The sequence below is a fragment of the Bos grunniens genome, chromosome 3, assembly GCF_055505025.1.
Source record: "Bos grunniens cultivar Pamir isolate PY7600 chromosome 3, Bosgru_T2T1.0, whole genome shotgun sequence".
In the NCBI taxonomy this organism is placed as follows: domain Eukaryota; kingdom Metazoa; phylum Chordata; class Mammalia; order Artiodactyla; family Bovidae; genus Bos; species Bos grunniens.
This window is the reverse complement of record NC_141167.1, coordinates 11,449,915-11,464,586: the sequence shown is the minus strand read 5'-3', so window position 1 is coordinate 11,464,586 and position 14,672 is coordinate 11,449,915. Positions and strand designations below refer to the sequence as shown.

At 41.6% G+C, this 14,672-nt stretch overlaps 2 protein-coding genes across 4 annotated transcripts in view; both read right to left on the bottom strand.

Annotated features, from left to right (window-relative positions):
- Positions 1 to 1,217, bottom strand: part of AGO1 (argonaute RISC component 1) — a 55,008-nt gene extending 53,791 nt beyond the window's left edge. The window contains exon 1 of one of the 2 annotated variants that reach the window (XM_086379092.1): positions 1,063 to 1,217. The gene's annotated coding sequence lies outside the window, so the exon portion shown is untranslated. The remainder of the gene's footprint in view (positions 1 to 1,062) is intronic. The other variant, XM_086379083.1, reaches the window with a different exon arrangement.
- A 9,427-nt stretch (positions 1,218 to 10,644) lies between these two features.
- Positions 10,645 to 14,672, bottom strand: part of LOC147374982 (protein argonaute-4) — a 38,042-nt gene continuing 34,014 nt past the window's right edge. For both annotated transcript variants that reach the window (XM_086379050.1, XM_086379040.1), the window contains one exon: positions 10,645 to 14,468. In XM_086379050.1, coding sequence (XP_086235176.1) covers positions 14,360 to 14,468 — 109 coding nt within the window. In that variant the 3' untranslated portion in view covers positions 10,645 to 14,359. The remainder of the gene's footprint in view (positions 14,469 to 14,672) is intronic.

Sequence of the window (14,672 nt, the reverse complement as noted above, 5' to 3'; positions counted from 1 at the left end):
ACTCTCACATCCATACATGACCACAGGAAAAACCATAGCCTTGACTAGACGGACCTTTGTTGGCAAAGTAATGTCTTTGCTTTTGAATATGCTATCTAGGTTGGTCATAACTTTCCTTCCAAGGAGTAAGTATCTTTTAATTTCATGGCTGCAATCACCATCTGCAGTGACTTTGGAGCCCCCAAAAATAAAGTCTGACACTGTTTCCACTGTTTCCCCATCTGTTTCCCATGAAGTGATGGGACCAGATGCCATGATCTTAGTTTTCTGAATGTTAAGCTTTAAGCCAACTTTTACACTCTCCTCTTTCACTTTCATCAAGAGGCTTTTTAGTTCCTCTTCACTTTCTGCCATAAGGGTGGTGTCATCTGCATATCTGAGGTGATTGATATTTCTCCCGGCAATCTTGATTCCAGCTTGTGCTTCTTCCAGCCCAGCATTTCTCATGATGTACTCTGCATAGAAGTTAAATAAGCAGGACGACAATATACAGCCTTGTCTGTTTTATGTGAGGGCAAAGACAATGTCCACCCTCCTCACTGATACATCCAGAGCCAAATGAGCTGCCTGGAGAAAAGTAAGTGCATAATATTTATTAAATCAATCTTGCCTAATATTTAAAAACACTCCAGTCTCTCCACTCACCCTAGGAAATACCTTATTACTGATGGCAGGCATTTTAAGGCTGGCAAAGTCACTGTACTGATTAGACTGCTGAATCCCAAAATGAAGGTTCAATATTTTTCACATTTTCATTTTGGTTGGAAGGGAAGAGTTCAGGGTTTGGAGTCAAAAGCGCTTTACTTACAAGCTTGTGTGACCTGAGATTACTCAACCCCTTCAACAAAAATTTTCTGACCACCAGCCACTGGACAAGAGTACTTTGGTGATAAGTACGAAATAGTCCTATCCCTCCAAGAGTTCACGATTGAACGAAGAGACCAATGAGAAAGAAAAAAATTACCACAGCCTATCGACGGCTATCTCCCTACCGTCTCGGGCCTATTTTCCATACACTTTCAAAATACTGTTTCAAAATGGACGCCAGTTTAAGCCACTTACCTGCTTAGAGTTCTTCCCTGGCGCTTCTGTACGCTCAGGATAGAAAGCCACAGAGTTCTGGAAGGCTTCAGGCAGCCCTGCCACGCGCTTCTTGTGTGACTCCATCTCACCATGGCGGCCTCTGAGGTCCACTGGCCTCAGCGGGCCAGGTCGTCGAGCTGGGATCTGATTGGTGAGCACGAAGAAAGAACTGAGCATGCGCGACCTAGCGCCGCGCATCACCCCTAATTTCAGTCTCTGGGCTGCAGAAAGCTTGCAGTCTTGCAACTGCTCTTTTCCATTGTACTGATGCTTAACTGGCATTCAATAAATGGGCAATATGATGAGTTTTGACATAAAGTATACGCGTATGACCCTATCACCACAATTAAGAAAATGAACACATCCATCAACTTCAAAACTTTCCTACCACCCCTGGTAATCCTACCTCTTGTCTCTTCTTGCCTTCCACTCCGCAACCACCGGTCTGCTTTTGCAATAGATTAGTTTTCATTTTCTAGTATTTTATATAACCAGAATAAATTCTTCTTTTGGCTGCTGCTTTCTCTCACCATTATTATTTTGAGATTCACCCAAGTTGCTCTGTGTGTGTGTGTGTGTGTGTGTGTGTGTTAGTCACTCAGTAGCGTCTGACACTTTGTGATGCCTTCGTGGCCTATAGCTAGCCAGTCTTCTCTGTCCGTAGAAGTCTCCAGGCAAGAATACTGGAGTGGGTTGCCATTCCCTTCTCCAGGGGATCTTCCCGACCCAGGGATCAAATCCAGGTTTCTCGTGCTGAGGGCAGATTCTTTACCGGCTAAGCCAACAGGGAAGCACCTTGCTGTGTGTATGAGTCAATTACTTTTCAATGCTGAATAGTTCTCCATTACGTGGATATAGGACTATTTGTTCATTCATTCACATGTTTATGGGCATTTGGGTTGTTTTCAATTTGAGGCCATTACAAATAAAACATGAATATTTGTCTACAAGTCTTAGGGACAGTTGTTTGTGTAAACACCTAGGAGGCAAGTGGGCAGGATTTAGGGTAGGTGTGTAACTTTAAAAGAACTTAAAAAACTTTTTAAAAGTAGCCGAACTGTTTTCCAAAGTGACTGCCTCATTTTACATTCTCAGAAGTGTATGAGAATTTCGGGTATCCCTGGTGGCTCAGATGGTAAAGAATCTGCCTGCAATGCAGGAGACCTGGGTTCCATCCCTTGGTTGGGAAAATACCCTGGAGAAGGGAAAGGCTACCCACTGCAGTATTCTTGCCTAGAGAATAGCAAGAGAAGCCTGGCGGGCTACAGTCCACGGGGTCGCAAAGAGTGACTTGGCATGTACAATGACAAATTATGTTAAGTATCTTTTCAAGTGTTTATTTGCCATTCGTATATTTTCTGAGGTGAAATGTCTGTTCAAATCTATCAATCTTTTTTTTAACTTTTTATGGCTGCAGTACCTGCATGTGAGATCTTAGTTCCCCAAGCAGGGATGGAACCTGCACCCTCTGCAATGCAAGTGTGGAGTCTAAACTCCTGGATGGACAAGGACGTCCCTGTCAATCATTTTAATATGATTACTTGCCTTCTTAAGTTGTAGGAACTCTTCATTTATTCTAGATAAAGTCTTTTATCCGATATACATTTTGCAAATATTTTCTTTCAGGTTGTGGCTTGCCTCTTCTTTTTCGTTGCAGTATGTTATGAAGAGTAAAATTTTTCATTTTCATGAAATCCAATTTATTGATATGTTTGTTTTGTGGTTGACTTTTGTGTTTCAAAAATACTTACAAACTCAAGATCACTAAGATTTTCTTCCATGTTTTCTTCTAGAAGTTTTATAGCTTTAGCTTTTATATTTAGTTCTAGCATCCATTTTGAGCTACTTTTTATATATGGTGAGAGGTAAAAGTCAGGTTTTTTTTTTTGCACGCATCTATCCATTTGTTGAAAAGATTCCTCCCATTAATGTGCCCTGGCACTTGTGTTGAAAATGAACTAGCCATTTATATATGGGTCTATTTCTTGACTCTTTATTCTGTTCCATATATGTATATCTTTATGCCAACAACACACTGTCTTGATTATTGTAGCTTTATAATAAATCTTGAAATGAGGTAGCATATTAATCATTTGCTCCTGCGTAACAAATTACCACAAATTTGGAGGCTTAAAGCAATATACATTTATTATCTCACGGTTGCTGTGTGTTAAGGATCCAAGCATGGCTTGTTAGATCATCCACCTAATATCTCAAAGCACAGGCCATGCTGGGTTCACATCTGGAGGCTTGACTAGGAAAAAAAGTCCATTTTCCAGCTCCTATGCTTGTCATTTGGTTCACTGCAACTGTATAACCAAGAGTTTCTGTTTTTGTTGGCTGGCAGCAGGAGACTGCCCTCAGGTCCTAGAGGCCGCTCCCAGTTCCTTGCCACCTTGGCATCCCAACACAGTCAGAAGGGAGGGGAGTGGGGAGAAGGACTTTCTAGTGAGTCTGCTAGCAAACAGAATCAGACATAATGTAATCACAAAAATCCCATCCCATCATTTTTGACAGACTTTACTGGTTAGAACCAAGTCATAGGCCCTGTCCACACTTAGAGAAGTCACTCAGTCGTGTCCGACTCTTAGCAACCACATGGACTGCAGCCTACCAGTCTTCTCCATCCCTGGGATTCACCAGGCAAGAACACTGGAGTGGGTTGCCATTTCCTTCTCCAGGGGATCTTCCCAACACAGGGATCGAACCCGGGTCTGGAGGACCCTGTATACCAGGAGGTGGGGACATGGGGCCATCTTAGACTGCATCCTCCACAGATAAGTTCCAAGTATGTTTTTCTTTTCAAAGTTGTTTTTGGCTATTCTAGGTCCTTTGAATTTCTGTATACATTTTAGAATTAGCAATAAATTTCTATGAACGTCTGCTGAAGTTTTTATTGGAATTCATCTATAGATCAATTTGGGTAACACTATTGAGTCTTCTTTTTCTTTTTTTGGCTTTTTTTAAAGTTTAAATTTATTTAGTTTTAATTGGAGGATAATTACTTTACAGTGTTATGTGGATTTCTGCCATATATCAACATGAATTAGCCATAAGTGTATGTATGTCCCCTCCCTCTTGAAGCTCCCTCCCACCTGCCACCTATTATCGAGTCTTCTGATCCATAATCATAGTGCATCTCTTCATTTATGTAGGTGTTTAATTTCTATAGTTTTCGGTGTACAGATTTTGCACATTTTTTTTCAAATTTGTTCCTAAACACTTTTATTCTTGATGCTATTTAAATGGGATTTAATTATTTTTCCATTTTATTTTAAATTGCTTAATCAGTAAATTTGGAAAATTGCTTAATCAGTAAATTCCCTTTGTGGAAAACCAAGCTTTTCCTGTGCTCACCGTGACTAGGAAGGCAAATATGTTAAGTAAGTATGTTAATAGTTCTGTCTTGCCCCACTCTTTAGGACCCCATGGTTTGTTCATGGAATTCTCCAGGCAAGAGTACTGGAGTGGGTTGCCATTCTCTTCTCCAGGGAATCCTCCCGACTCAGGGATTGAACCCAGGTTTCCTGCATTGCAGGCAGATTCTTTAGTATCTGAGCTATTAGGGGAATGTTATACTCTCTTTTGGAGAAGGAAATGACAACCCACTCCAGTATTCTTGCCTGGAGAATCCCGTGGACAGAGGAGCCTGGTGGGCTGCTGTCCATAGGGTTGCACAGAGTCGGACACGACTGAAGTGACTTAGCATACTCTCTTTTGCCCTCAATTCTAAGCAAGTCCTCTTATCTAAGTCTTATCAGCAATAAAGCTGACATCTGGCTCTTTGCCCCACCATCTGATCTCTATGGCTATTTTTCAGTTGGTTCTGAACTGTTGTAGGGAAAGGGGTATGATTTATTAACCGCCTAAAACCTCAACATCTACTCCATCTGACTGGTGAAATCTACTTGTATGTGAAAACTCAGCTCAAGGCTTCCTGTGTCTGTGACAACTTCCTGATGTTCCCTCCCACGTGTCCCTGCTTCGCTTCCTGTGGTGCATGTGGTAACACTTAACTGCTCTCCTTTATTGATATAGCCTTCTCCTTCCTCCTCCTCCCTTTAAATGTGTAAAAGTCTCAAAAGCATGAAGAAAAACCATACTTTACTGATTTTTGTAGCCTCAGTGCTTAGCACAATGCCAAGCAGGCAATAGGTATTCAATAAATGGTTGCCTAACCCACAAAATGACATGACTTCAGTCTTGAAAAAGGGTAACTGTTCATTATGTAATAGTTAATGAAATAACATAATGCAAAATCCTGTACATATATAAAAATGAGTGCTCATTGAAACGTGATATGTAAAATAAGTTGCCATTGTGTTTGGTATCTTTTTAAAAAAAATTATTTATTTTTGGCTATGCTGGGTCTTCATTGCGGTGTGTGGGATTTCTCTAGCTGTGGCAAGCGGGGGCTACTCTTCTTTGCAGTAAGCTGGCTTCTCTTCTTGAGGAGCACAGGCTCTAGGCACTCAGGCTCAGTATCTATGGTGCGTGGGCTCAGTTGCTCTGTGACATACGGAATCTTCCTAGACCAGGGATGGAAACTGTGTCCCTCGCATTGGCAGGCGGACTCTCAACCACTGGACCACCTGGGAAGTCCCTGTGTTTGGTAACTTTCTAACAATAATTTTTTCAACTTTTCACTACTGCTAAAGTCTGAATCGCCTACCCCCCAGCACCTCCCTCCCCATGCATATGGGTTGTGGGAGGGTTGTGGTAGTTAATGTCACAGGGGACACTGAGACTCTAAGGGCAGCCAAGTGAAGGAAGTTGGAGAAAACAGGATTAAAACCGAGAGAAACCAAATCCAAATGCCAATCAAGTTCAGGGGCCAGGAGCAGGGACAAGGAAAGAGAGCACAGAGATTGGAGTGCAGAATTAGAAGAGAGGATCACTGGTGAGCAAAGGTTAGAATGGAGGGGAGTTCAAGCATGACTTTCTTAAATATCTGTGGGAGGCTATGGATTTTATTTGTTTCGTGAATGAATTTACAAATTTTTGCTATCTTATTATTTTCCCTCAAGTTGTTCCTATTGTTACAGTCTCTTCTTGTTGAATGAATATGGTATCTTCTTTTATCTTTCTGAGAATATAAAATACAATTTGGATTGGGGGGAGCTTTCTTGTGCTCCCTTTGCATGCTCTATTTTCTTTGAGTTGCCTTTACTTTTTGTCTTCTGACTTTTGTGTTGAGGGATTTCCTCAAATAATAATATTAGCTAACATTTGTTGAGTATTTACTATATGCCAGACACTGCATGCTGGTTTCACAAAGGTGAATAAGACAAAGTTCTAGGCAGGGTAAGTACAAAGATGCCTAGGCCTATTAAAGTAAATGTGTAGAAAATCAAAAATAAAGAAAAGATAGTAACAGTGTTACCAAAAGGCTTGGGGTCTGGCTGCTTGCCACTCAAAATCCAATAAACAGGCCAGACTGGTGAAAAGGAAAGTGTTAGTTGCTCAGTCGTGTCTAACTCTTCGTGACCCCATGGACTGTAGCCTGTCAGGCTCCACTGTCCATGGAATTCTCCAAGCAAGAATACTGGAGTGGATTATCATTCCCGTCTCCAGGGGATCTTCCTGACCCAGAGATTGAACCCTGATCTCCTGCATTGGCAAGAAGATTCTTTACCATCTGAGCCACACAGGTTTTAGGGGTGAAAAGGAAAGTTTCCTTTATTTTGGATGCTGGCAACTGGGGCAGGGAGGGATGTTGGACATCTATCCAGAGGCTATCTCCCACCACCACTCACACTGGCAATCAATGGGGCAAGAGCTTTTATAGACAGAAAGAGGGCCCTACATGCAGAAACAGCACAGTAAGCTCTGACAGTCATCTTCAGATTGGTCATCAGTGGTCTGACCAGTGTCATCTTGATTGTTTGAGGTACAGTTAATCTTCAGTTCCAGGGTTGGTGTGTTTCCATTTCTTTGAGGACAATTCTGGGAATTGTGGCAGCTCATGTCGTGGGTACAGTCTGGTCATCATGTAGTTAACTTCCTCACCTGGTGAGGGTTTCAGTATCTTTAAGACAGCTCACAGGACATGGCTCAGAATATTATCTATAGCCACTAAAGGCTTTCAACTACACTTAATGCTGCTGCTAAGTCACTTCAGTCGTGTCCGACTTTGTGCGACCCCATAGACAGCAGCCCACCAGGCTCCCCATCCCTGGGATTCTCCAGGCAAGAACACTGGAGTGGGTTGCCATTTCATTCTCCAATGCATGAAAGTGAAAAAATAAAGTGAAGTCGCTCAGTCGTGTCTGACTCCTAGCGACCCCATGGACTGCAGCCCACCAGGCTCCTCTGTCCATGGGCTTTTCCAGGCAAGAGTACTGGAGTGGGTGCCATTGCCTTCTCCGAACACTTAATGAGCACACTGCTACTATTTGGTCTCCTCTGACTGTTTTCCTTTGTTTCTGTATGTTCTCATTTCTCTGATTAAACTTATGCTTTGACTAAAGTTTTCCACAGGCAAAAGGCAGGCAGAGGACATGGGTGGTGCAAGGGGAGGGGTGGTGCAAGGAACATAGGACCCCGCCCTCGTTCAAGAGCAGCCTATCTGAATCAATGTTCCCTAGAGAAACAGAACCAATAGAGTACGGATGTGCATATAGATAGATATGGGCGTTCCGGGTGGTTCAGTAGTAAAGGATTCTCTTGCCAAAGAAGGAGACACAGGAGACTCAGGTTCAATCCCTGGGTCAGAAAGATTCCCTGGAGGAAGAAATAGCAACCCACTCTGGTATTTTTGCCAAAATAATTCCATGGACACAGGAGCCTGGTGGGCTATACAGTCCATAGGGTCGCAGAGTCAGACGTGACTGAGCGACTGAGCATGCACGCACACACGCATAGATAGATATATAGATAGATATACTCATGCCTTTCTCCTTCCCACAAATTTACTCCTTCTGTGCTTACTGTCTCAGTGGCCCTGTTATTTACCCAGCTACCCAAGCCAGAAAACTGGGAGCCCTTCTAATGAGTCTACTTCCTCCTCCATACTCTCCAAATCCACTTTCCTGAAGTTCTGCTTCTTCTACTTTCTTTCCTTTCGGGCTGTCCCGGGTCTTTGTTGCAGCAAAGGGGCTTCTCTTCTAGTTGTGGCTCTCGGGCTTGGTTGCTCCAGGGCATGATGGACCTTAGTTCCTCAGTCAGGGACTGAACCTGCAACCCCTGCCTTGGAAGTCAGATGCTTAACCACTGGACCACCAGGGAAGGCCCCTGTTACCTTCTGAATAACTCTTGTGTTCATTCCTTCTCTCCAACTGCATCATCACTGTTCAAGTTCATGCCTTATCATCTTTAGCTGAGTTACCAACAATACAACTCTAACTTCCCTTCAACAGAACTTCAGCTTCAAACTACCCACTCCACTACTGACTGCATAAGTAACACAAATCAGACTGCTCTATTCCCTTGTACCTGTGGACAAACTCTAAACTCCTTAGAATGCCATTCAAGTCCTGTCCTGTCAGGAGCTGGTGCTTGCCTCTATGATCCAGTTTTAACACATCACTTCTCCCTACACACCCCTTACAATCTAAGAGTATTGAAATTACTTGTAATTCATCCAAACAAGTCATGATCTTTGTTTTCTCCTCGTGTCTTTGCCCGTGACAAGAATTCGTACTTTCACCTTGTAAAACTCATTTATTCTTTGTAAGACTGAGTGGTAAAGAATCCACCTGCAACACAGAAGACCCAAGAGACGCAGGTTCAATCCCTCAGTCAGGAAGATCCCCCAGAGGAGGAAATGGCAGCTCACTTCAGTATTCATGCCTGGAAAATCCCACAGACAGGGGAGCTTGGCAAGCTACAGTCTACAAGGTTGCAAAGAATCAGATATGACTGAGCACGCACACATTATTTGTAAAACAGCTCAGTCATCATGTCATCTAAGAAGCCTTCCTTAATCTCCCCAAACTGGGTTAACAACTGAAGGGGTCCCATGGTTCGTGTATATATTTCTCATAGTACTTAACCCTCAAAGCTACCTTGTGACATATACGGCCCCCAAGTGAACTTTTCAATGGCCAGAACTTTGTCTTTCATCCTTGTATTCCCTGGCACAAAATAGGAGCTTCAGAAATGTTTGTTAAACTAAAATAATTTCTTTCCTTCTCCAGTCAACTTGTAATGTAGTTGCTAGTTTCCCCATCTAATTTTTTTCTTCTCCTTAAAGACATGCCAATAGCTTCTGGAGAATAAAGACAAGGGCTTTGAGCCAAGAGACAGAAAAAGAGACAGAAGAGGCACATGCCTTGTAACTATGTTGTGACTTCCCTGCTTGCTGGCCAGGCCACACCCCCCCACAACAGTGGGCACATGATCCATCGTAGCTGTTGTAACACATCCCCCAGGGATGTACATGAATGTAACACAAATGGTAGAGGATGAAGCAGGAGGAAGGCCATTTGGACTCACTTGAAACACACCAAATAATGGGGTTCCCATAGGAAAGAGGGATTCTGTTACCTAAAGAAGTAATAAGTGAAAGAATTTGGGTAGATAAAAATTATAGCTACTATAACCTACTGTAAGGAAACAATATGTCTAGAATCCCCTTGTTCCCCTCTTGTCCACCTGGCAAACTGTCATGCTTCATGAACTACCCCAAAATTCATGACTCTGTAGAGTCTTTCCTGACATCCCATGACCAAAGTTGTTTCCCTTTTTAAGTTCCTATAGCTTCATGCTCAGTAGCAGGTATAATGAAGTTAGATAGGCCTGGATTCAGATTCTAGCTTTGACTTCTCATCTTTAAAATGGGGCTACCACTATCGACCTCAAAAGATTGTTTTGGGGATGTCAATATAAAGTGACTACATACACTGGGCACTCAGATAATGTTAATCTTGCTGCCTCCTCCTCCCCACCTTATGCTGTATTAAAATGAATTCTTTGAAGAATTAAGTTTTTACTTTTCTGTGTTGCAACCTAGGCAGAGCTTGGCATATTCTGGCCTCATGATAAATGATTGATAACAAATATGGAGAAGAGGATACTGTACTGATGGGAAAAAATAACTACCTGTAGTAAAGTTGGCTGTTAGCAGGACTTGGTCCTTTGGTAAACTACAAATTACCTGAGTATAAGTGCCACATTGTGTAAATCTCTGCATTATCCTTGCCATAACTTAACAAAACAGCTTTGCTGTTAAAAATTAAAAGACAGGAGATTGGATAGCCGCAGGATGGGTGAATTCGGGCAGCTCCTCCTCTCAAGAAGTCAGCCTTATAAAGTACATGGCCATACTGCCCTCTGGAGCCTGAAGATTTTTCTCAGAATATCACTGAAATAGATCTTCCTGTTAAGAGCTATACCCAGAACCGGGATGAAGCTTGTCCGTTTTCACATGTGAAATGCTCCGAGAAGCTCTTCTAAATTTCCCAAATAACAATTTATAAAAATAGGGAGACCCAGGAGTTAAAAACATGAACTTTTCCCATTGTTCTTTTTCAAACTTCTTTTTAAAAAGTAACCATGTGTATTGCTATGATAGTATAATTTATATTTATTAGGCAGTTGACAAAACAAAACAAAACAACATTTGGCAAAAGAATGCCAATTTATTCATTTTTGGACACATGAACACAAAATATCCCTGCAGGCCAAAAAAAAAATTTGCAAATTTAAACAACCATCATCTTATCTCAACATGGGGATATCACCCCTCCCTTAATAGTTTAAAAAGTACCTCGTATTGCTAGAGACATACATCCAGTCCAAATTTAATAAAAATACATTTTAAAACATTACAAGTCTAACAATATCGAAACAAAAATGACACCATTAGTCAAATGAACAAATGCAAACATTTTTTTCAGTCACTAGACATAGAAAGAGCATGAATATGTCAATAGCAAGGGATAAGAAAATGGTTAATCAATAACAAGATCTTCCTTTTAATTTTACAAGGAAAAAGTCCCTGGAGTTGAAGCAATATTGATACAATGCCCTCAGCCTCCACTTTCTTAAAATGAAAGCAGAGCTACCACCTTGCTATCGAGCAAGAAAATCTTACAGCACATCCACAGAGGGTCGCTAGGGCAGGGTGGAGAGGGTGGGCCCGATTAAACAGCGGATTACCTTTTCATACAGGTAGCTGAACCAGTTAGGTAAGCTCTGATATAGACTGGGCACCAGATCCTAAAACACAGACTGTATAGAATATGTCTGCTTGTAAATCGTCACCTTTGGAAGCAGCAAATAGAAATTATAGTACGAGTGAATATGTTCTGCCTGCCCAGACTGCTGGCTGTGTTAAGCCAGTGAGTTCACTTTGCAGCTAACCACCACAACAAAACATAATGGGTTCAACATTTGGATCTTCACCACTCTTTGAAGGTCCCTGTGCCTTCTCCCCAAATTGTTACTCTTTAGCATTGCTACATTTAAATCTTTCACACCACATGACAGTGCCTAAACAGGCGGCATTAAAAAAAAAACAACCAAACAGTCTAAACCTACTTCTAGAGAATGCACACTTCCCATTGATTGACACATGCATAATGATTCAGTCCCAAGGGTTTACTGTGTTCAAACTGTCAAGCCAAATTAAAACTATGCTTTCAGACCTGCATGCAAGAGTATTGCTGCAACTCTGATTCTGCAGTGATTACCTCTTACTCACCCCTCAGCAAGTTTTTTCCCCAACAATCTCAGTTCTCTGTCCTTCCTTTTGTCTAAAACTATAGCATTGCACCCTTCAAGGTACTGTTTTCCTATAAAAATAGGCCTCCCGGCTTTTCCTCCACCACTACACTGATTTGCCCCAGTGTACTAGGACTGACTGAGGTCTTACAAACTATAGTTCAAGGTCGAGCATATAGCCCAAGAGCAGGCAGGCGAGTCAGGGCTTCCTGGCACTCTGCCTCGCTCCCTGCTTCATACATGCCAGGAGATGGTGAGAAGGGACGCTTCTTCTGTGCATTATTAACAAGCAAGTCCGAGGCACTCAAGTCCAGATGTGGTGCCCATCAGCCAGCCAGCCACCAAGAGTTCTTCACATCCTGGACTCCAGCAAGTCCTCCATCTCCTAAGAAAACTTTTGTTTTTCCTCCTCTTGGGTCAAGGGTAGCCAAGCTGAAGGATATTTTCTGTGCTCTCCCTGAACAAGTGTGAATAAAAAGCAGCAGCCAGCGCCTCACCAACGTGTCCTGATTTGTAGTGCCCAAGTGAGGTATTTGCAAAAAAGGAAAATCTTAAGAAATTAACATCTGCCATCTTCTTCACTCCTGCCCATGTTGTGCCTCAATTACAGAGCTTGCTTTCATCCCACTCTATGCAGAGAACAAGGACGTCTGCACTCGTATCTTAATGAGCTTTTAGGATTCGATATACATTATAAAACTCTCGGAGACCAGTCTCAGCAAACACTGGTGGCATCGCTGATCAACAGCACATGGAAATGTAAACTTTAATGTATTTACAAGCTTGTTTAAAAGACTGAAGGAAAACAGTGCTTTATATTGCTGGGGTTTTGAGAAGGCTAGTTTAAGAGATTTGGATCAGCTAATGAGTTCAAGCAACATCCTTCACTGTTAGATCCAGTGTTTCCCCCACCAGCAGTTTCCAGACAGAGGTGGCAAAAATGTTTTACCACACTGTATCTGTCTCCTCCCCCGGCACCTTCCTCAACCATATGGAAGGGCTCTGGACCTTTTATCCCTCCTTCCAGCTCTCACTCCCAAGGTTCCAGGACAGAGAATTACAAGTCAGTAAAAGGTGGGCTGGGAAACACTGCCTGGAACTATCAAGACTCTATGTAACTGTTGTCCATTCACAAAGTATTATCTACACTAAATACAAAATACATTTTCCCCCACATTGTAACTGATGCTTGCTTTAGATCAACTCCCTTTGTTTGAAGAAGAAAGGAATCCTGTCTCCCTGTGAACAGGATCCAAAATCTATTAAGAAAAATCGACCTTTTCTATGCAGTTTTAGTTTAATAAAAGGAAGGAAACCCCACCAAGTGTATTTCAGGTTGAAAGAGAAGCAAAACATTTGCGCTACAAGTAATTGTGAGTGACCTTGATTTCCAGGGAAAAAAAGTTTTAAATGCTGGTACATTTTTGCAAGTTGCAGCATCACTCAAGGTACCCTAAGGATTAGCAGAGCCTATCCAATAAGGAAGCATCCTGGTTCTAGCTTATTTTAAAACAAAGTGATAGGACACCAACTGTGACTATAAAACAGATTAAAAATAATTATTTAAAAAGGCATGGAAATATATGTCTTTTCTGACCAGCTTCAGAAATTGCCAGATTATGATCTATAAGAAACAGCTGATAAAAATCATACCGAAATCTCATCTAAAAAAGTACATTGTCAGGGGGAGGAAGAGGAGGGACTTTAAAAAATGTTTATTGCCAAAGATAAGTTTCTATGAGAAAAGTTTAAAAATCATTTAGATCTAACAAACCACACAGCAGCATAAAATGGGCACTTTTGAGAACTCTGAAAAATACTAAAAGCTAATTTTTTTTTTCCAAAGAGGGGGAAAGATGAGTACTTTTGCCATGGCAGTGTTATCTGTCATCATGGCATGCATCACATCTGTCTGTGTTACACATTCACAAAAGTCAACCAAATAAGAGAACTGCCTGTCTGAATCTGCAGCCAAATATAGTGCAATTGCCTGGCAGCCTGTACTTGCACCAGCACCAGTCTGTAGAGATCAACAGAGAAAAGTAGTAAAAACTCATAAAATTCTGTAAAACTTACAAAAAAATTAATGCTCATTCAAGGCATTTACAGTGGCGAAGTCAGAAATCTCCATTAAAAAGCCTATGGACCCACACAATTAAATAGTTACACTGAACTAAAGTAGATTGTTTGGTTTTTCTCTCCCATTTATGCACACACCCCACTCAATGAATACAGAAAAAAGGAAAAAAAATCTTCTCTGGTAAGACTAGAGGGATGCGGTGAACACCACAGCTAGCAAAATAGTCCATAGAAACCTTTCTCATAAAGTCCTTTAGAAAGTTCAGGCTGATCAGCCTTTGCATGATGAGGTAAAAATTCAGTCCAGTGCATCAGAAAAGATAATCTATGAGTATCTATTACTTTTAAAAAATGGCTCAATTTTGTTGATGCATCAGACAGTGCTGTGAAGTATAGATTCAGTGCAACTATTCCGAGTTGCTGGTAGAAGACCACCTGAAGTCAACTTGACTCTCTCTAGAGGCAGTAGGCATTTGAAACATTTTGAGGCTGCGTGGGATAACAAACTGGTTGAGTTCTTTTTCTGAGATTCTCAGGCAAAATACATGGTGTGCTGGGTATCATGGTGGATTTGCACAGCTTTAGCCAAGGCCTGAGGATCTCGGCCATTGCTCTGTCCTGACACATGACTGCCTTCCGCACTGTAAAAAAAAGAAAGCAAAAAAAAAAAAAAAAAATAGTGTAACAAAAGACCACTTCAAACTTCAGGTTTCAAATAGCATGAATAGTACTGGATTTGAGATCTTGAGCTCAAACTGTGACTCCTTAAGTAATCTGTAATGTCTCTCTAAACATCAGTTTGCTCAATTGAAAAATACAACTTATTTAGACTGTTGCAATAATTA